A 20,177-nucleotide genomic window follows, 5' to 3' on the forward strand; every position below is an offset into this window, starting at 1 on the left:
TTAAATATGCAGTATGAAAGTTAACAAAATACTAAAACTTGGTGTGAAAAAGGCTGTCAAAGTTCAAGGTGTCTGAGTTGACGAGAATGTTTTTTTCAAGAGTCTAATGGTCAATTATTATTTACCTTTATAGAAGTTCCACTATGTATATTTTTATCAAAACACCATTCTTACAAGCTTTGACCTTGTGAAGAATATATCAAGGATGCAACAGCATTCCAAAGATTTAGATGCCATACTGTAGATCAGGGGCGGATCTAGCTTTTTGTCAAGGGGGGATTTGGCCCAAAAAGTTTCGTCATTATTTTACCTTCATAACGATTTTGGAATGAAAAGATACACTGAAAACAATAAAAAAGAAAACCCAAGGGGAGGTTTAAACCCCCTACCCCCCACATAGACCCACTACTGTAGTTTTCCTGTACCACAACTGATTATTCAGAAGAATGTGTTGAAACTAAACTCCACAAATATACCTCCTGTCATGCATTACATATTGGTGCACCCATCCATTGGCCTGTTGGTTTTAGAAACCCTGGATCCACCCATACTGGCTACTCAAAAATGAATGCAATAGAGGCAAATCCTAAATTATTACTGAAAGTGCATAATTCCAATTTCTAATTTCAAACCAAACTATGTTTAATGACCTATGTTAGGGTTAGAGAGAAATAAATATAACAAAAAGTCAATGGGGAGAAGAAAAAGGGAGAAATGAATGACTCTATTTGAAAAAATGTGACTCTACTTTAAAAAAAATATATAACAATAATGCAATAATAGCTTAAATGAGCATATTCCTAACATTTTCCCTTTTCTCTTTACCTATTGGTTTGATATAAAACTGTTTTCTTTACAGATTTATTAATGAAAAAGCACAAGTTTGATGTTGTCTTTATATAATTTAAGTACCTTGCTTTCAGAGGGGAGGGGGAACTTTGAGAAACGAGAGTTTGAGAGAAGGGGTGGCTCGGCAGCATAATCAATTTTAACCCTAAGGATTATCACTAAGGGCATGGTCAACAACAATTCTTACCCCTAAGAGATAGCACATAGGGTATGGTCAGAGGAATTTTTAACCCTGAGGGTAGCATTAAAAAAACAATGCTGGTTTTAATTTACTGACGGATCCTATATTGTTATGTTACCGACAATTGCATTTTGTGTTTTTTATTTTCGATAAGAAAATTCTCTTGTAACTGTAAAGTTAATATATAATAGTATATATAGTATATATAAGTTATTTCTAGTTATGATAATGTTGAAAAAGTTGCTGTATCTTCGAGAAGACTAAATACACAGAATATAAAGACAAGAAAGGTCTTCTTTAGCAATAAATGACAGGATGATATTTGTCAGCCTTTATTAAATATCTCAACGCAGTAAATAAAGTATAGAGAGAACGAAGAATATCAAAGGATGTTGTTATGCTCAAATTGTTTGATTTAGACCACGAATTCTCAAAGCAAACTCTATAAACAAACGTTTAAATTGAACAAGCTAAATGACATTGAAACAGTAATAGACTACTACGTATTTCTGTCGTTAAATTCTTACGTACCGTGAGGAATATATGCCTGGATTTATAGAACGTGTAAGAATTTACGAATTTAACATTTTCATGGCGATTGCCAAATGAAAACCACTCAAGTGCACCCTAAAATTATAAGCCAATCGGAATTCAAGTAGATGGTATTTTAGCCAATCAAAATAGGGATAGATGACTTTCATATGACATCTTGACGTCAAACTGGTACGGTGTTTTAGCTTGAGCGATTGATTTTGAAAAAAAAACACGAAGAAACCAGCATTATAAAAGCACAACAATAAAATAAAAATAACTGTGATATTCTCAATACAAACCGTCGTTAAAAACTTACCTTGGCAGTGGTTTTTGTCGCTTTCTGTTTGTCGCTTGTGTGGTTGTGTTCGCTTTTTGTTGTAAACTGTGAACTTGTCGACTTTCTGCTAGCAAGAAACTCGTCGACACAAGCGAATTATTTTTATAGCTGAAAACATACATCAATCCAAGGCCCTTTCTTTTCAGGATCTCCTTATAGATCTCCACAGATATAGACGTGAATGAATATTATTAGAATGGTAGTGTAGAGCCTCTAAGCCGTCCTCTTTTTGCTGCGGCAACGGACGGGATTCACGAACACTCGGGTAGATTTTACTATCGGCTCGTACTTCAGACAAAACGGTTTCTCAAAGATTTCAGCCCATTTGAATCCGCATATTTTCTCATTAAATGCTATTTTCAATCTGCCTTTTTTTCGCTGGGAACATACGAACTTTGGAGGCGGTAAAAAAAATAAAAATACGTAAAAACGTAAGACCGAGGGGGCCTGGGAGTTGCACGATTGACTGGATGGATTGTGACCCCACAGGGTACCCGCGCGATGACCACAAAACCAAGTAGCATAGCTATACCATATTTCTGTACCTATGGAGCTCCGCGCGCGGCCTGCGCCCGCGCTGGCTCCGCTATTAAAATCAATGTGAAACACTGCCTTTCTATGTATCTCCAAGCCTCTAAAAAAATTCCCGAAGGAGAATGGCACAAAGATATGATGGTTTATCTGTGGGGTTAAGCTCCAATACATTGTTTTCTTGAATATCTACCGAGGGGATGGGGGTGCATGCCTCCCTTGGATCTGCCACTGCCTATTTGAAGAGGACACGCAAAAAGGTTAAGAACTAATTAGAGTATATTTCAATCAGTCATCTAATACTAAAGAGACGCCACGCTACAAAATGCCTCGCATTTCAGTTCTTGCTTATATTATCGTGTTTGTCCCAGTTTCAATAAAAACATATCAGGTAATATTAGAATAAATATAGGATGCCAATCTTTAGTCGAGCAATAGAATTATAAATCTTACTTCATCCTGAAGTAATCGACGCCGACTTCTCTTAGCGTGTCCCACGCTAGCCTCGTCTCCCGCGTGACTTTGTGGCATTCTCGGGGAGGGGCAAGCCCGTTAGCCGATTTCCGTTAACACGATATCTGTACAGGACCCGAAATGATCCCAGGACCCGAAACGATCCCAGGACCCGAAATGATCCCCAAAAGTACCCCAACTGATCCCGGGACCCGAAACGATCCCCAAGAGTCCCCGAAATGAACCCCAAGGAATTGCAGTAATGGACAAACAAAAGGAATGTGGAAGGATTGGCTTTCAGTTTTAAAAACATATGAAACATTTTAGCGTCATTTTTGTCACTATCCAGAAATTTGAATTAACTAAAACCATAGTATTAAGATTTTTATATACGACTGCGCGGGAAATACAGCTTTCGACAGCTTGGTTGAGTCAACAATTGGGGTCAAATAAAAATTCCCGTGATGGTAATTTGAAGAACCAGGCGTGAATAAATAATTCATACATAACAAGCCATAAACGAATGTCTCCAAAGATTAGACATGCCTCTGCTTTCCCGTAGGAAAATGTTTGTTTGTGTTCGGTGAATGAAAGACCTATCATAAAGAGAGATAAAGAGAAATCATGCAGTGGTGTACGCACTACTACATAAGGAAATTCAAAACTCACATATTGCTTTCAACAAAAGCCACATCTCTTAATATTTTGCAACGGTAGTAAAAGGGTTGTTCGAGTGCATTACTCAGTGTGCTTTTGTAATTCCATCTTCTCGGCCAAACCGGCTGTCGGTAAATATTCGCTCGTGTGAACATGGATTTCGTGGTGAAAAACACGTTTGGTTGTCAAATGAATATAGATTTTTAGGGTGATGTTTACCGGAAACGAGATTTATAGTGTCAGAGTCATGTGTTGGAACTGCAAATGTTTCGAAGGTCAAAAGTTTGGTTGTTCTGAGCAAGGCTGTGCTTTGGCTTGTTTTGGACTCTGTTTATGGGTTTACCGCCGGGGCAATGTAATAAATAGAAGTATTGTATTGGAATTTAAGTTTTTTAAGTCATGTTATTTAGAAATAGATTGGCTGTCAACCCTAAATTATGCTTTAAGAATTGGAAGTGCTTCTTCTGCTTTCCCTTTGTCCATTACCGCATTTCCGTGGGGTTGATTTCGGGGACTCCTCGGTATCGTTTCGGGTCCCGGGATCAGTTGGGGTACTTTTGGGGATCATTTCGGGTCCTGGGATCGTTTCGGGTCCTGGGATCATTTCGGGTCCTGTACATATCTCCAAACCTGATATGAAACCACAGAAGCATCTCTGACTTTACGCGAGTCATAAAGCCATCTTGAACTTTAAAATGTCGTGACTCGGCACATCTCCCCTGTGAGATTTTTAAAGCGTTGCAATGGCCTCCAATTTGTTTGTGGATCTTTTCCGGTCTGGTACTAAAATAACAATAAAAAAACACGTTGTTTTGACTACAGTCGTAGTTTGAATTTGTTCCCACGAGATAAGAAAGTCTAGATCTGTTATCTGTTCACCGGGGGATAGTGTAAGGACAAGTCCTCTTTGTTCAGCCACAAAGTAATTCAACTTGTCGCCGGTTGCGCTTCACACCAGAAAGGTGAGTAATAGTGGGATTCGCAAAAATTTTCACTTATTCTATAGAAAACATCAGCCTTATTTCACACTCTTTTTGCTGTAATGAATTTTTTTTTCTATCACGTACGTGTATATTTCCACAAAATCCGGTCAGCGCTTTGAAATTGAAATTGACGCTATTAGAAGCGCATACAGGGAAAATAAAAGTGAATAATTTCTTTCTTGCATTCTTATGCCGTAGAGGAGGAAATACCTTCGAGCAGAAAGAAAAACAAAACAAAAATTTTTTTTCGCCCGGGAAGTCTTTAAACCAGAGTCCGATTTATGTAAGGCTCACAACTAGGCAAATACAAAATCTGAAACACAAGAGAAAAATAACTATATAAAAAAACGCTTTTTCGACCTGTCTACAGGTCTATCAATATTTTGAATCACCACATTATTTTACTTTATAATTGATAAGAGGACTCGAAAATAGGCTTTTACGATTCCCATATAAGGTTTGGGTGTGTAATGCTGCAGTCTTTGCGTAGAGGATGCAAAGTAGTATTTGAGCAAAGCGTGGAGGTATCACACTGTTATCAGGGGCCGGTCCACGTGGTTAAATCCTTGGTTCCCCATCGTCAACCACCCGAGACACATCCAATCAAACGGGAGCGTGAAAGGGGCACAAAGAAGGAAGTGACGTCATAATCTAGAGGATTAACCGCGCACCGGAAGTTAAATTATCACCCATGACGAATTCATCTTATTATAATGGATCCCAGACGTACTTTGAGACACTTTCTGTTTCATTATTTTGGTTGGACATACGACGACAATTAATTAGATAATCAATTTATTTTTTGGGCAAAAAAAGCTTTTCTTTTCTAGAAGTAGAGTTCAAAAGGTCTGTTGATTTGATTTGCACTCGAAATGATCTAAGAAATCCGATCCCTGCGAGTCGTTTTGTAATCGCTTGATTCATACTACAGATACAGCCGCACCGTCCAGACTGTTTCAACGCTGAACCCATCTAAAAGAGACTCGGGAAAGACGTAATATTACAACCACGAATCCAAAAAAAGGGATTTTGTAAGGGTTATGGTGGATCGTGAAACGACTCCTTCGTCTGTGGTTCCGAGGCGCCCTTTGCTGGGCCGGCGAGCGACATGCCAATATTACAGCCCGTCTTGGATTCTCTCAAGAAATGACGGTGAGTCATGTTGCCTAAGTTGCACGAGAATGGCACGAGAGCCTTTACTTATTGAAAACCCGATCATGGGAACCAAACAAGCCGTGAGACGTGATATAATAAACATTTATTGCTTTACATTTTGGATTACGATGTTATCATTTGAAAAGAAAACGGTTTTGGTAACGACCCCTTTGTTAATCTGTTTCTTATCGGTTCGTTGCTAGAATATAACGCGTCGCACTTGAGACAAGCTAGAGATATTTTGTTGTAAAGGTTGTTTTGTTGTCCAAAATTCTTTTTCTTCCACTTAAAAATACCATAAAAATAATTCGTTATATGGATTGCAGAACCAGCGAAGTATACTTCTTTTGAGACATGGTTCTGCTACTTTTATCACGACCCTTTTTTGTTATTTTTTTCGTCATAACTTTTGTTGAAATGGCATTATTTCTTTATAAGGCTATGAGAGAAAGCCGCAAAGCACGCATCAACGAACTGGCAGACGCAAAACGGCGCGTCGGAAATAACACTTAGTTTACATCCTTAAAATAAGCCGCGAGAATTGCAAATCTGCCAGTGATTTGTTTGGCAGAGCCTTCGAGATATTGATAATTAACAAACATTCTCATGTGTAACGATCTTGCTTTTTCCCGAGTCATTGGAAAACACGTGTTTGAAGCTGTTATTCTTAATGCCGAGTCGCAAAGCGCTTGAGGAGCGTGATAAACGAGGAGATAACCAGACATTTTAGCGTGACATATTTTTGCAGCCCCTCTATCACCAATAGCATTCCCATCTTATTTGTCTCACTTTATTAAGAGTCTCAAAGAGGAACTACATGCTGGTTTAAGAAAACAGGGCATACCTAGATCAGCAAATTTTTGTGCTCCTTTTTCTTTTTCTTTTCCTTTTCCGTTTGAGTTAAGAGGGTCTCGAAGGGGTTAACCGTTAGGCACAACAATTCAGCGTTAAGCGTTAATTTGAGAACAAAATAACCGTTAACCGTTATAAAGTTGCCGAAAAATTAACCGTTAAGGTAAAAAAACGCCTATTTTTCCAACAGTTAAACGAAAAAACGCCTAATCATTTAGCGTAAATCAGGTGCCCCCATTGAGACTGTTAAATTCGGGAGTATGATCCTTGTGTCAAAAAGACGCTGTTATCTTTTGAGAGAATTATCTCGCGATAGTTTGTAGCGTACAACATAATGCACGTGTGATAGTCGAGCCATGTGCCTGTCCTATTCCATAGAACTTCTTCCGTGAAGCAAACGGTCGATTTAGACAGCACGGTTTAGTCGTATGCGACCTGCCTACGACATGTCTTAGCCCTGAACTACACGCTACGACTTTCGTAGTCGAGCATCGTAGCGGAGTCGTAGGCTGATTTACACTCAACGGCTCCAGTTGAAAAAGTTTCGCATACTTCAGAATCAGCCTTAGACATAGACTTTAGAGATAATAAAAATACATTTCAATGTAAATGTATCCTTCATTTCAGAGAAAAGGCTGCTTATCGTGCAAGAGATCTTGGAAACTGAAGAAAAGTACATCAAATGCTTGGAGACGATTCGAGATGTGAGTACGCATGCGCGTCAGAGGTGATTCTGAGCTAGAATTTCAAATAAAGAACGACAAAATCATAGAGCCGCTTCCATGTCTTTCTTATACTCGCGACGTAATTTTATTCCCAGGTTTAGACCCCTAGGGTTATTGCTTCAAGGACTAGTATCATTTCCCGGGAATATGCTCTAGCAGTTCTCGACTGTTTCTTTTCGTTTTCAGGTCAGAGGTTTATGTCGAGCACATTGCGTTTTAATTTTCACATGAGAATCGAGGCTTAAAGTTTTGATTTCTCCATTCTTGGGATAATTCAGTTAACTAAAAAATTCTCGCTTTGATCTTTTAGGTTTTTGAGGACAGACTCCGTCGCCTGCGAATAATTCCAACCAAAGATGTCGAGTGAGTAGGCCGAAAATAGCGCCGCCTCTTGCACACTAATTACAGCATGAGACATACATTTGAGACGTCTTTATGAAGGAGACGCCAAGGGCCTCTTTATTGATGCGATGTATTAAAATTTTACTGTTCTTTATCTCCATGATAATCTTCTTTTTTCATCCATCTTATACTATATCTGTATCTTTCTGGTAATGTTTTTTTATAAATTCAAGAGAAATTATTAGATTAAGTTGAAGGGTGGGCATCCTTCAACAACGAAAAAATACCTTTAATCACAAACCCATTTTGGTACCATATTTTACGGAAAAGGAACATTCCTTTGTTTTAGTGTTTAAGTTTTCCTCAAACAGCCAGTAGTATAGAGCCCTTAACAGTCACCCCTATGGTAATGTTTTGGCCTGTTTGAAGAAAAGTTATAACAAAACCTCAAAAGACCATCTGAAAACAAAATGTTGTACTTCATTTGCAAGATTGAGTAGATATATTTTAATATTTTCACTAAATGAGCCGATGGAAATGGATGATTCCTAACATTTGGTATTTTGTTGGATGAAAAACAATGGCGGATGACAGAGGCTCTTTGCAAGTCTAATAAGAAATTCTCTCTTATGTTGCATGGGTAAAATCTTTAAAAATTTTTAAAATTAATTTGCTTTTCATGTGTCCACTCGCAGTGTCATCTTCCCGCCGAGTCTGAGTGAGATCCTGACCTCACATATTCGTCTCCACGAAACGCTGAGTCAGCGGATTCAAGAGTGGAATTACCGCAGCACATTCGGTGACCTGTTTGTCCGGTTTTTCAGTCAGGATGAGCAGGTAACGACAACAATAATACAGAGCGCAGTAAACTATCCGACACTGCATCAATTGTGTCATCGCATAAGATTGGGGATTAATTTGGCGATTCAACAATGGTCACATTGCGAATTGTACCAGGGAGGGAGGGAGGGCTGTTGTAATAACAACTTACCCCGCCCCGCAACCTCAGCACCCACGTGCCAATCACTCTGACCTTGGCATGCTTCCTCTGCTTCTGTAGTTAGGCACCCTGTGGTAATTTATTCATGGTGGTAGATCTTATGAGCGCTGACCTTAATGTACGCAGCGCGAAAAGCAAAACAAATCAGTCAATTTTGTTTTGAAAACTGTCGTTTTTATAGCTTGCTCGGACAATTCCTTATCAGAACATTACATACCATATTTGGAAGTCCGCTACAATCATTTTTTATCTTTTTTAACGCTCTTAAACTGTGTGCGTCAAAATGTTTTTGCAGGAATTCGTGTTTTCTACTATTTTGTGATCGCCACTTTTAAATAGGCCCAGGCCCTAGCGTTTTTACAACATCGTTTTTATAAATTCGGTGTGAATCTGGAAATGTTCGCACGCTTAAACTTAGCAAGTTATTTCGCGAAAATTTCCTCCTTTACAGACCATCACTCCTGTCCTTTCCTAGCCAGAAACACTCATGTAACACTCACACCAAAATGTTTTATTTTTCAGGGGGATTTGGTCCAGAAATACTCCGAGTTTTCCAACAACTTCCCTAAAGCGATCAGGACGATCCACAAGTGGAGACTTAGCTCGCACAAGTTTGATAACTTCCTGGAGGTGAGTGCCAGTGTCAATGAGCACGTGACCTGTAGGGATCAAAAAATGTTTGGACTTCGTATACAAGGACCTTGTTCCCCGGTTCCAGAAACGTGGATTTCACATTCCGGATACGAGACTCCATAAACTTGGTGGAATGCAGATTCTATGAAGATGAATCGTGTGTTTCGATTTCCATTTTCGTATAGACCATGTACTTATGAAAACCGGATCTTATTTATCCCTCTTTCCTTTACATAAGGCGTATTTTTTTATACATAACACATGCTGTCAAATGACTGCAGACTGTATGCTATTGAATCACCCTTTTTAACACTCGTCTTATGTATGCAGACATGTCGTGCAAATTGGCCGTGCAACGGGCTGGATCTCCAGGCGTATCTCCTGAACCCAATACAGAGACTGCCAAGATACGTACTTCTTATATCAGTAAGTGCAATGCCATCATGGGATCGCATAGAATACTTTGTGTATAGAAATACTTTGATAAGTATTTTCTTAGCCGATCTTTATATTGTGGCGCGTTCTGTCGTATAGCCATCCCCTTAAGAAGCTTGCCAATGAGGATGCGAACAACGTACTGACTGATAAGCAGCATATCCCCCCTCCCCCACCCCATACACTCCTCAGCTAATCCTGCCAATCCTCCTCAGCCAATCCTGGGTACGCCGGCATCAGCACATAACGGAAACCTCATAGATACAGACGCGTTCCCAGGATTGGCCAAGGGAGGGGGGGGCACAGTCATAGGTATCATATGGAAACCCCCCTGTGTACGCGCCTGAGATATGAAGTTAGTGTCAAGCAAAACTGCCATTATCTTATGCTGATGGGCTAACTTTCTTAAACCCTTTACTTGTCTTGACCACGATAGTGCGGATCGCACAAGATTCCTCAGTAAAGTTCTTCTCACTGTCGAATACTGACATTGTTACACGCTTTGTTGTCTTCAGCAATTAGTCAAGTTCACAGACGTGAGTCACCCAGACCGTGTCCACGTGGAGCAAGCCTTTACTACACTGACACGGAGCGTGGATGAACTAAACAGTTCGATCCAGAACTCACTTAAACTCGTGTCTGAAACTATGGCACGAAAGAGGTCAGTAAGAACCCGAATGATGCCAAATCACTTGAGGAGTCAAGCAAAAGCTCTTTTCCACTTATCTATGCGAACGTCACGGCCTCATCCCATGAAAGCCCACCTTATTGCATACAATAAGACAGTTCTGGGCCCAAATCCACCTCCAAACTCCGCCAAACTCATCCAACGCAAGAATTGTTCTCGGTTAGCTTGAATTTCGTTGCCCTAATCTCAAGACTTGTTGAATGATACAGTGATTTGAATTTCTATCCACGTGCTAAGCCCCTTCTAAAGGAGACTTGTGGAACTGAAGTGTACTAAATAATTTAATTGCATTGACTCGTGTGCTGTCTGGCAATTAGTCGGTTGAACTTGCCTCTCTAGTGTTTCCAGTCGTTCAGGTGGCAGACAAAGTCTCGTTTTCTAATATAATGCTTTACACTCAATTCGAAGAAGCTTTTCAGAAGAGTGAAAATTGCTTCCAGTATTACGGCCTAGCCTTCCTACCTGATCGCAGACAATCAGCTACCACTATATCTAAGATGGGCTTCAATTGAGGACCATTATCATATATTTCTGTCATTGATATTACAGAGAGCTAGCAAGATATTTTTTATTTCTCAGATTTCCTAAGAGACGTCCAGTTTTAAAACAAAAAGAGCTTATTCGAGTCTATCACAATGACGAGGGAGGGGAGCGAGCGAAAGATATAAAGACGCGCCCAGTTTCCATATGCTCCTCGAATTCATCTGGATACGCAAGCGACGAGGGGGACTCGGGACAAACGGCCCAAAGCACTATCAACAACAAATTCCGTCCAATGGCTGCTCCTAATGATAGTGTGCAAATACGGGATTCAGATTGCGGGCTTAGGGAGATTGCACAACAGAAATTTGACTTTGCGAATTCTTGCACTTCGCCGAGTCTGTTAAAACTACAAACTTTGAAGCAAACTGGTGGCAGAATACCAGAGAATAAGGACAGTTTGGAGCGTGACAGGAGAGACAGCTGCGGTACAAAAGAACTCAGAGACTTGCGTGACGCCATCAGACGATGTGGCGTGACTGATTCACCGACTGTCCCGGATGATAAAGGAAAACGTAATGCAAAGGGGAGACCTATGAGTATGTTTGTTGGGAGCTTTTTTTCTGCGAATAAAGATAAACAGCAAAGTATTAATAACAATAATAATGTTGGAGATGACTCTGGCGGTTTTCCTGCCTTAAATATTGGCCCCTGTTTGGAGAAAAAGTCAATAAAAAGAGCCTACTCGGATGGACTTTCCTCCGGCTTTCTTCCTCAAACTCTAGATTTTGCGGGTCAAAGCGGGCCACGCGCGGGACTCTGCGGGAAGCGTATGTCATGGACACCTCAAAACTCGTGCGAGTCTCTACCAGGAGGGCGTTGTGGTCTTTATTCGGGGTCACAGTCCAGCTTTCGGTCGGGTTATACAGAGGAGAGTATCGATGAAGACCGCGTTAGTGTTGGCTCCGGGTTCTCCACCGTTTCTATGCCTGTTAGCGGTCGGTACACCAAGAAAAAGATGTCGCTCAGGGAGTTGTTCAAGCAACTAAGACCTGGAAAACAACGCGGGTAAGAAATTGAGCCCTTGGCAGCTTCAGGTCCTTGCCATGCACTCATTAACATGCTTGTTAATCAGTGAGCAGCTGCAAGTCAAAACCTCATTGGTCCAGTTTTAGTGTTGCGTGACATGTCGAGCTGTGTTGTTCCGTTGGCGTTTGCCATTTCTTATACACATTTGCACTTGTGAAAAGGGCTTCGTAAGGGGTATATTAAACAATCTGCTAAATAATGTGCACTTATATTGAGAACATTCTTATAGTTTCGACTCCTTGCGTGACCTAAATTGCGCCAAAAACTCCCCAGCATATATCACGAGAATATTTACATTACGCACTCCATTCGAAAAGACGGATTAGTAAAGAGAGATTAGCCTGCAAATATCTTGGTTTAAAAAAATCATTTCACTTTCTTTATTTCAGAAGTGCGCACATCAGCGTTAAAACCTGCCCTCCACCACAGGAACCCCGGTCGCGTCTTGTTCGCGGGATGCAAATGATCTCTGCTGTATGAGTAATTACAGGATTGCCCTCCACCACAGGAACCCCGGTCGCGTCTTGTTCGCTCGATGCAAATGATCTCTGCTTTTTTGAGTAATAACAAGATTGCCCCCCACCACAGGAACTCCGAATGCGTCACGGGATGCAAATGATTTCTGCTGTATAAGTAATTATAAGATGTATACGTTTTGATGTACCATGTATATAATCTACAAAATGCAAAAAAATTATCACTCGACAATGCGATTTTATTCATATCAAATTTCATTGTTGTTTTTCCCAGTGGGATGATTCTTAATATAAATAATATTCACCTTTCAAATATTGCACTCGGACGTTGCACTCGGAGAATCGTAACCTGCAGTGCTTCATGGGTATCAAATAAATAATAAAATAAGCGTAAAAAACACAGGTTTGAAAAGTTTAAGCATTCTTGGTTATGTACCAAGGAGCTACCCATGAGCCACAGCGGGCTATGATACATGGCTTCGAGGTTGCAACATTAGTTGAAATAGATGTATAACCAATATTGTGAGATGAACTCATACCTCTAATTTCAATCCCATTTGATTGCTTTAATAATTACAAACATTGGAATCAGACGAGAAGCTTCTAGACCAGGAGTTTTGTATTTACAATCGCGTCATAAAACCAATAAAAATCTTTATATCTGAGAATGCATCCTTTACCCCCTTCCCCTGATGATAATTTTAATGTAACGATAGACCCCTACGCAGTCCTTATTTATAACCTACTCTCATGTTTACATCTCCTTTTTAATTAGCTTTTACGCTTCTAGAATGAGCCAAATAGCACGACTTTTAACAAAAGAAATATATATATTGACTCATTTCGATTGGGTTGCATTCAGATAATTAACCTGCTGTGCTTTATAAGTATCAAATAAATAAGCGAAAAAGCGAAAATAAAATCAAAATGCAGGCCTCAAAAGTAGTAGCATTCTTGCTCTTGTTTCTGTGAACATTTGCCGGGGCCTAACACACTTGAATTCATCCATTTACACGTTACCCATGTAGCTCTGCGGGTTGCGATACATTGTTTCAAGAGTGCAACCATATTTGAAATAGGAGTATACAGGTTGGTAATTGAAATTCCAGTGGAGTATGAAAGCGGTGTGCGATTGAGGACGCGGGCTTGATTGTTTCCTCATTAGCTGATGCCTCAGATATTAAGATTTAAATTTGCCCAAGTTCACGTAGAGACTTAGTACATGTAGGAAGCCTTTGGAGTCTAGGCTATAAGCAACAATTATTCTAATTATCAAAATGAAAATCATAGGTTGGAGTAGGCGATTGAATCTCTTGAATCTTGAACCCCTATTTTTTGGCCTTTAATGACTATAAGTTATGCTAACTTTGCTTGGAGCTTCCAAGAATTTTTTTTTTAAAGGGGCACCTACAAGGTGGAAGAGTAATTTGTTAGATCTTACGAATATATTAGACACTGGACTACCACATCAAGCAAATAATTGTATTACCCTTTAGACCCCCTGGGTCTAACGACCCAAGAAATTATTGACGTTTGAAATATCTTCAGTCAAGATTGTATTAGTTTCTCTAAAAGTTTCAAGTTCCATAGAAATAAAAGTTAAGATTTTTATATTTTTTCCAACACACCAACTTTCATCGATTTATTACTCGAGCCGAACTGATAAAAATATTTTGCTTCATTTGTACCGTATGAATTATTGATGGCATTGGATCACTCACCAACATATTAAAATAACATCAGGTAAATTAGTGCCCTATTACACAAGCTGACTTATCACACACCATGGCAGACCTTGCGTATCTCGTCGTTTTTCTCGTTCTTTTCGTGCACACGGTTGCGCACGAGTTCGTGACCATGTCGGGTGTGACGGAAGAGGACAAGGCGCTGGATTTACCACCCTCCCTGTCCTTGATCGTCGCCGGGCTGATTGCGTGCAGTGCGCGGTGCCGCAGACAAGACTTCTGCCTCTACTACAACTATCGCGCAAAAGACGACGACCAGGCCCTTGGCCTGTGCGAGATCTTTGACGTGTTCCTGTCGAGGAAGGATCTCAGTGCGTGCGTCAAGTCGAAGCCAGGATCATTGTTTGTGGCAGTCCCACTTGCAAAAAGCGTAAGTTGTAATCAGCGCGTTCTTATGTTTGATTTGAAAGTTTAAAAAACAACCTGCATTTTCCTTTTCTTTCTCAAAGAGGACCAAACTAAGGACATAAAATGGTCTTTAAAGCCTCTCATATGCCATAGCATTTCCCTTAATTCTTGAACTGACCGAAGTATTCGATAGTATTCCCTAATCCGCAAACCCACCGGAACAAAATAGAAATGAAGTATTCACACATTAGTTATTCTTGAATATTTTGCGATTCCTTTTTAAAATGTCTCTTCTTTATTATAGAGTATTGTTTTTCAATAATAAAAAAGCCCGCCTATTTTCAAATCTGTAAGAGATTTAGCTGGGGTGGGGTGAGGTTTTTCGTGAGTACAAAAAGCTTTCTATATTATAACGGGCCCGTTTTTATCGGTGTTTTTGGAAATGACTTGGTTTTGAACCCTAGAGCTCTGACGCGAATGCTACTGAACTTTCGCAGGGTCTCCGCAGCTCTTTTTGTCATTTCTCGTTGCTTTGATTATTCGTGGAACAAACATGCAATTTAGTTTTTGTATTCCTTTTATTCCCAGGACCCACGCTCGTGCGTGGATTACGCGCGTGTAGGTCTCACGCACCTGCCCAAGTTCTACATCGTGGACGACGCCGGCGACGCCTACAGAGTCACGTGTGACTTCACCTCTGAACCGGGCTCATTGTGGACACTAGTCAAGTCAGACGCCACCCCTCCGCCTCAGTACTTCACTACAGCCCTTTACGTCAACGCCCCTAAGAACCAGGACAACCCGAACTGGAGCCAGTACCGACTCTCCCTCCCCCGCATGGAAGCCCTCCAGAACGTATCCACGCACTGGCGAGTCACGTGCAGCTTTCCTCGCGCCGGCGTGGACTACACGGATTACCTGCGCGGGAACTTCTCGTCCGCTGACCCCGTTCATGTGTTTGGCCCTCTGTTTGAACCTGCTTGTAGGGAGGTCGAGTTCTTGAATATCCGAGGATTCACCCGCAAACACATCATGGAGCCTCTCTTCCAGCATGACGGCTTTTTTGAGTTTTGTATCGAGAGTGCGTCTGCGGGGTGCGGCGGTAAATGGCAGGCGGTTCCTAACGCTGTCTTCTCAGAAGACAATTTTGGTCTTTACGGGTTTTCAAACATCAATTTTCGGTGTACTAATCAGCAGGACTCTTCCACCAATATGTGGTTCGGGAGCTACTTGTAAAAGATTGCACACAGAACGACATAGAAGCTGCTGCTTCATTGTCACGAGTTCTTGCTGTTAGGCTTTGGTTTGTTTGTTACTTTGTTAATACTTATAATTTTGTGAATTAATTACCCTCCTCATCTTGTGAAAAGAAGCATATTACCACCTGGGGAACCTTCAATGACCGAAATACAGTTCTTGTGTGTCTTACTCCATGGAAATCAGCATTAAAAGCCCCCCCTCCCCTCCCCTCCTTTTTCTTCGTTTTTTAATTATTTTTTAACGAGAAGTACTGTATGAATCTTTTCTGTGATAACATAGTGCAGCTCGGGCGCTCTAGCCAAAGATCGGAGATCACTTTACTTGTTTCTAAAACAAGGTTACATGGTGGTGCATTTGATTTATTTTTGTTTCAATCTGAATCATATAGGATTGGATGTAATATTAAAAGATGCCCCAAATACGTCAACTTATGATTCATGTTGTCGAAGTTTAGGGGATAGGGGGTTGATGTAGACGGTGGGGGTAGTCTTGAGGCTGGGAGTTTTTTTGTATATTTGCCTTTCCCTGTTCACTAAGAAATCAAATATATTTTTTCTTGAATTAGTTTATTAAAAATTGCTGACAATTTCATGTTTTACACAAAATAAATAAAAACTTTAGAAGTTGTTTTCTCCAAACCAAGTATATAATAATTAAACGTTTGTTTATACATGAATAGAATGTTTGCACTGCAAACAAGCGTATGAATTAAATTTTTCTTCTAACAAATACGATTTCCTGATATTTCAACAACAAAAAACTACGCAAGTATTACTGCGATCTTGAATATAATATAGTAAAATGCTAGATCCGCTCCTACAATAATGAATAAACATAATATATATTTATCTATCACACATCGATCGAAAACCGTTGGTTGCAAGGAACAACCTTCGTCGCTATATCGTCGACAATTCCTCGTCAAGCACGATAAGTCTACGTTCTCAGGTTGATATGAAGACTGTTGCAAACTGTGTCGTCATACTGTCGATATTTTCTCGCCAAGTTCGATAAAGCTTCGAGTGGAGCTCGTAGGTGAGGAGGTTTTCGTGTCTGAGCCCGTCAAGCTGCTTCTGTAGAACAAATATAATTTAATAAAAAATGTTCCTAAGACTTCGTCAATATATTAACTACACTGCAACAGACCTGGCGAGACATCAGGTCATAATTATCGGCAAAAGAAAATCCACAAGGTTATCAAATTGTCGCAAGGTTGACGGGTTTGTGGAGTTAAGCGAAAAAGTACAGGTGAGTTGGAAATTGCACCAGAGAAGTCAGACTATCTAGACAGTGGGGTACGGTAAAATACCACCAACGTGTCGGGTTTTATCTGGTCTTTATCAGAAGCGTAAAACAGTCATAAATATTTAATGAGGGGACAAACAACCACGTGCCCAACCCCCTGTGCACATAGGGGTGTACCTATAATGTTCGAATTATACAATTTTCAATGAAAAAATACCTACTTACTTTCTTTTGAAAAGGTTCTTCATAACATCTTTAAACTTCTTCTTGTTGGTCTTCTCTTCCTGTTCTTCGTCTCCAAACTCCAAGTCCGCGACAAACAGCTTTTCCCAACTCCTGCGATGTCGAAGCGGAACCTTTCCATCAACAACCTCGAGCTCACCATTCTTAGACTTACGACCACGTGACCGTAACGTGTTGCTAGGCGACGTCTCCGGTGTGCCGGATACACCCGAGTCTTCTGATTCATTCAAGCTTCCGTTGCTACAAATTGAGATCCGACGGTCGCATGATGTCACGCTGGCTTGTCTCGAACGCATCACGAGTTGCCGAACACCATCGGATGAAGATCTGGTAAAACGCGAGCGTTGCGGCATAGGTCTGCGTACCCATATATCACTTTCCGAATCTGTTGCTACCATGTGGGATTCAGAACTCGTGGCTTTAAGTCTTGCGTTGCCATTTTCTGGGGCTAATTGTGAGGGAAGCATAAGGGATACAGGTCTCCATAGCTCGGCAACTTTTCGTCTTCTCGTGAGCGTAATACTCGGGCTTGCGTCGGCCGAGCTCGGGGTTACGGAAATCTCAAAATCAAAATTTGCCGCACTATCATTACTCAAGTGCTTTAGCTCATTGTCCTTTTTGACAGTGTCCTTATCTTTGGAGAATTGAGCGTCTTCGTCCGCAAAGACATTTTGCTCTGAGGTTGAGTGGGAGATGGTCCCTGTTGGCGACAGTGATGGCGCTATGGAGCTTGAATCGCTCGTGCGATTTTCGATCGGAAAGTCTCGACCGAGCTCGGAGATAGCCGAAGTGCTATCGGATTTGGAATCAGTAAATATCTCGTCTACTGATCGTCGCCATTTTTTAGAACGTCTTTGCCATGCTCTAGTCATTGAATCTTTGGCCATTTTCAGTTTGCTTTGCCTAGGCCAAACACAGTATGTTATTTATATGAACAGGCAATGTAGGCGCGTAACTAGGGATGGGTTAGGGAGGGGTCAGTACGCAGCTCTTACAAGCTGCAATTTGATTGGGCAAATAAACAATATCCGTACCTCGACACAAAGAACGAGAAGAATAGAGACAAAAGAACTCCTTTGTAGAGCAAAGATAATAGGAGACAAAGCAGCTGCGTACTAACTCTTAGGGAGCGGTATTTTGTTATTTTAGAATCACTAAAGAGACCCGTTCTCTCATGTTTCAGAGTCGAGATGTGTGTAATTATCCAATAGAAACTGGAAATTTGTACCAAGCGTGTTTGATAAAAAAGACTTTCCAAACAACACATAGGTCATCCTGTACTCACGTGGGCGACTTTTGGTCCTTGTCCTCATTTTCCTCTGTAATTGACGTGAACTCTCGCAGATTTTCCGAATCGTAGAACTGATCGAGGTCTCCCGCACTGACTGGACGACACTTCCTCTCCCCAGACCTCACGCGGGAAAGCACACTGTGCGGTGATGGAGACAAAATGGGACTGGGCACGAGACATAAGAGGTATATGAGTATATGACACAAGATCATGCAAGACATTCAGACATAAAGGTTTTTTTGCTGTTCTAATAATGAGCCAATAAATAAATACGAGACATCGATTTTTCTTATCAACTGATTATCTAAGGTAGCATCATCAAGGTCACGATCTATTACCTGCTTGGTGAAGTCGGGATACTAGTAAGGGATTCCTGTGTCGCTTCGGCCGTGGTCCTGATCATTGTCGGAGAGGACTGGAGCTCGGACTCAACTGATGCACTCGACAGGTCATTTCTCATTTCAGGAGTCAATCTGAACAAGGTATCACTTATTAGATTAGATCCATGAGATGTGCAATTCAAATAGAATGAAATGAGGTAGAGGGCTATCATTTTTCTAAAGATCTTCTGAGCAGGTCTTTTCTTACTTGCTAACGATGTCGCAGTTTTCTTTCTTGCTCTTTAATTCTTTCAAACTTGCCTTTTTCCTTAAGGACTTACTACATAATTAGAACAAGAGTAGGGTTATTACATGGAAGGTAAAGCCGACATCCTCGGAAACCCAGGGCATCGAGGTCAGCGGAACGAGGCGCGAGAACGAGGCGGAACACAAGGACGAAGGAGGAGGGGGGGGGGGGGGGGGGCGTTTTCGCACTTCGGTACGCTGACCCCCATGCCATGGGTTTCCAAGGATGTAAAGTCAGGGGTACCTTTCCATGATAGTATAACTGCATTATTAGAGCAAAAGAAGGCGGATATAAAATGGGAGGTAAAGTCAGGGGTGCCTTTCCATGATAGTATAACTGCATTATTAGAGCAAAAAAAGGCGGATATAAAATGGGAGGTAAAGTCAGGGGTGCCTTTCCATGATAGTATAACTGCATTATTAGAGCAAAAGAAGGCGGACTTAAAATGTGAGGTAAGGTCAGGGGTGCCTTTCCATGATAGTATAACTGCATTATTAGAGCAAAGAAGGCGGATATTAAATGGAAGATAAGGTCAGGTACGCGGGGGTTCCCTCCTATGATAGTATCGTTGAGGCGCCCTCTAATTATTTGCCTTTAAGCAAAAGCAAACAGCTATGCTCAACCCTTCAAAAGCACAATGGCAAGGTCCCCAAGTACTACTGTACACAGTGACGATTTTTTCTTTCCGCCGTGTATGTGTTATAACTATTTACAAAAGAGGAAACGCCATGGGAATCGTTCACGTGTTGTTCACGTGTTGTACGTACGTCTTCCTTGTGTTTTTCCTGGGCGATGCGGAGTTTACTACTTTGTGTGAATTTTGTATGGAGTCGTTCAGTAGGTTGATCATCTGCGTCATCTTTTCCAGTGCGTTTTTCAGATGAAAGCTGTCAGGATGGGATGCCTCTGTGTACTTGGAAACTTGCTGGAGGATGATCCCAAAAAATATGTTGGAATAGTACCATAGTAGACTTACTGGATTAACGCTGACAGAACGCCTAACTGACTGGCTGACGAC

General features: G+C 41.0%; 3 protein-coding genes across 11 annotated transcripts in view; 2 read left to right on the forward strand and 1 right to left on the reverse strand.

The window, feature by feature from the left end:
* The first annotated feature begins 4,171 nt into the window (after positions 1-4,171).
* Positions 4,172-13,065, forward strand: LOC5502516. Of its 2 annotated transcripts, none has more exons than XM_032370771.2 (10): positions 4,172-4,504; positions 5,457-5,677; positions 7,160-7,236; positions 7,568-7,620; positions 8,295-8,436; positions 9,122-9,229; positions 9,563-9,658; positions 10,183-10,328; positions 10,935-11,903; positions 12,314-13,065. In XM_032370771.2, exons 2-10 carry the CDS (start codon positions 5,566-5,568, stop codon positions 12,402-12,404), a joined length of 1,794 nt encoding a protein of 597 aa, XP_032226662.2. In that variant the 5' UTR covers positions 4,172-4,504; positions 5,457-5,565; the 3' UTR covers positions 12,405-13,065. The 2 variants fall into 2 exon arrangements, with proteins under 2 accessions (XP_032226662.2, XP_032226663.2); XM_032370772.2 differs by lacking the exon at positions 4,172-4,504 and adding an exon at positions 5,224-5,371.
* Positions 13,066-14,172: 1,107 nt separating this feature from the next.
* On the forward strand, positions 14,173-16,174 carry LOC116609936. The gene is made up of 2 exons (XM_032370774.2): positions 14,173-14,515; positions 15,082-16,174. Exons 1-2 carry the CDS (start codon positions 14,186-14,188, stop codon positions 15,727-15,729), a joined length of 978 nt encoding a protein of 325 aa, XP_032226665.2. The 5' UTR covers positions 14,173-14,185; the 3' UTR covers positions 15,730-16,174.
* LOC116609934 overlaps positions 15,994-20,177 on the reverse strand; it is a 35,252-nt gene continuing 31,068 nt past the window's right edge. For all 8 annotated transcript variants that reach the window (XM_032370764.2, XM_032370765.2, XM_032370766.2 and 5 more), the window contains 6 exons: positions 19,927-20,084; positions 19,121-19,192; positions 18,871-19,005; positions 18,527-18,697; positions 17,224-18,144; positions 15,994-16,826 (listed from right to left, as the gene is read on the reverse strand). In XM_032370764.2, coding sequence (XP_032226655.2) covers positions 16,733-16,826; positions 17,224-18,144; positions 18,527-18,697; positions 18,871-19,005; positions 19,121-19,192; positions 19,927-20,084 — 1,551 coding nt within the window. In that variant the 3' untranslated portion in view covers positions 15,994-16,732. The remainder of the gene's footprint in view (positions 16,827-17,223; positions 18,145-18,526; positions 18,698-18,870; positions 19,006-19,120; positions 19,193-19,926; positions 20,085-20,177) is intronic.

Source organism: Nematostella vectensis, chromosome 7 (assembly GCF_932526225.1).
Source record: "Nematostella vectensis chromosome 7, jaNemVect1.1, whole genome shotgun sequence".
Taxonomy (NCBI): domain Eukaryota; kingdom Metazoa; phylum Cnidaria; class Anthozoa; order Actiniaria; family Edwardsiidae; genus Nematostella; species Nematostella vectensis.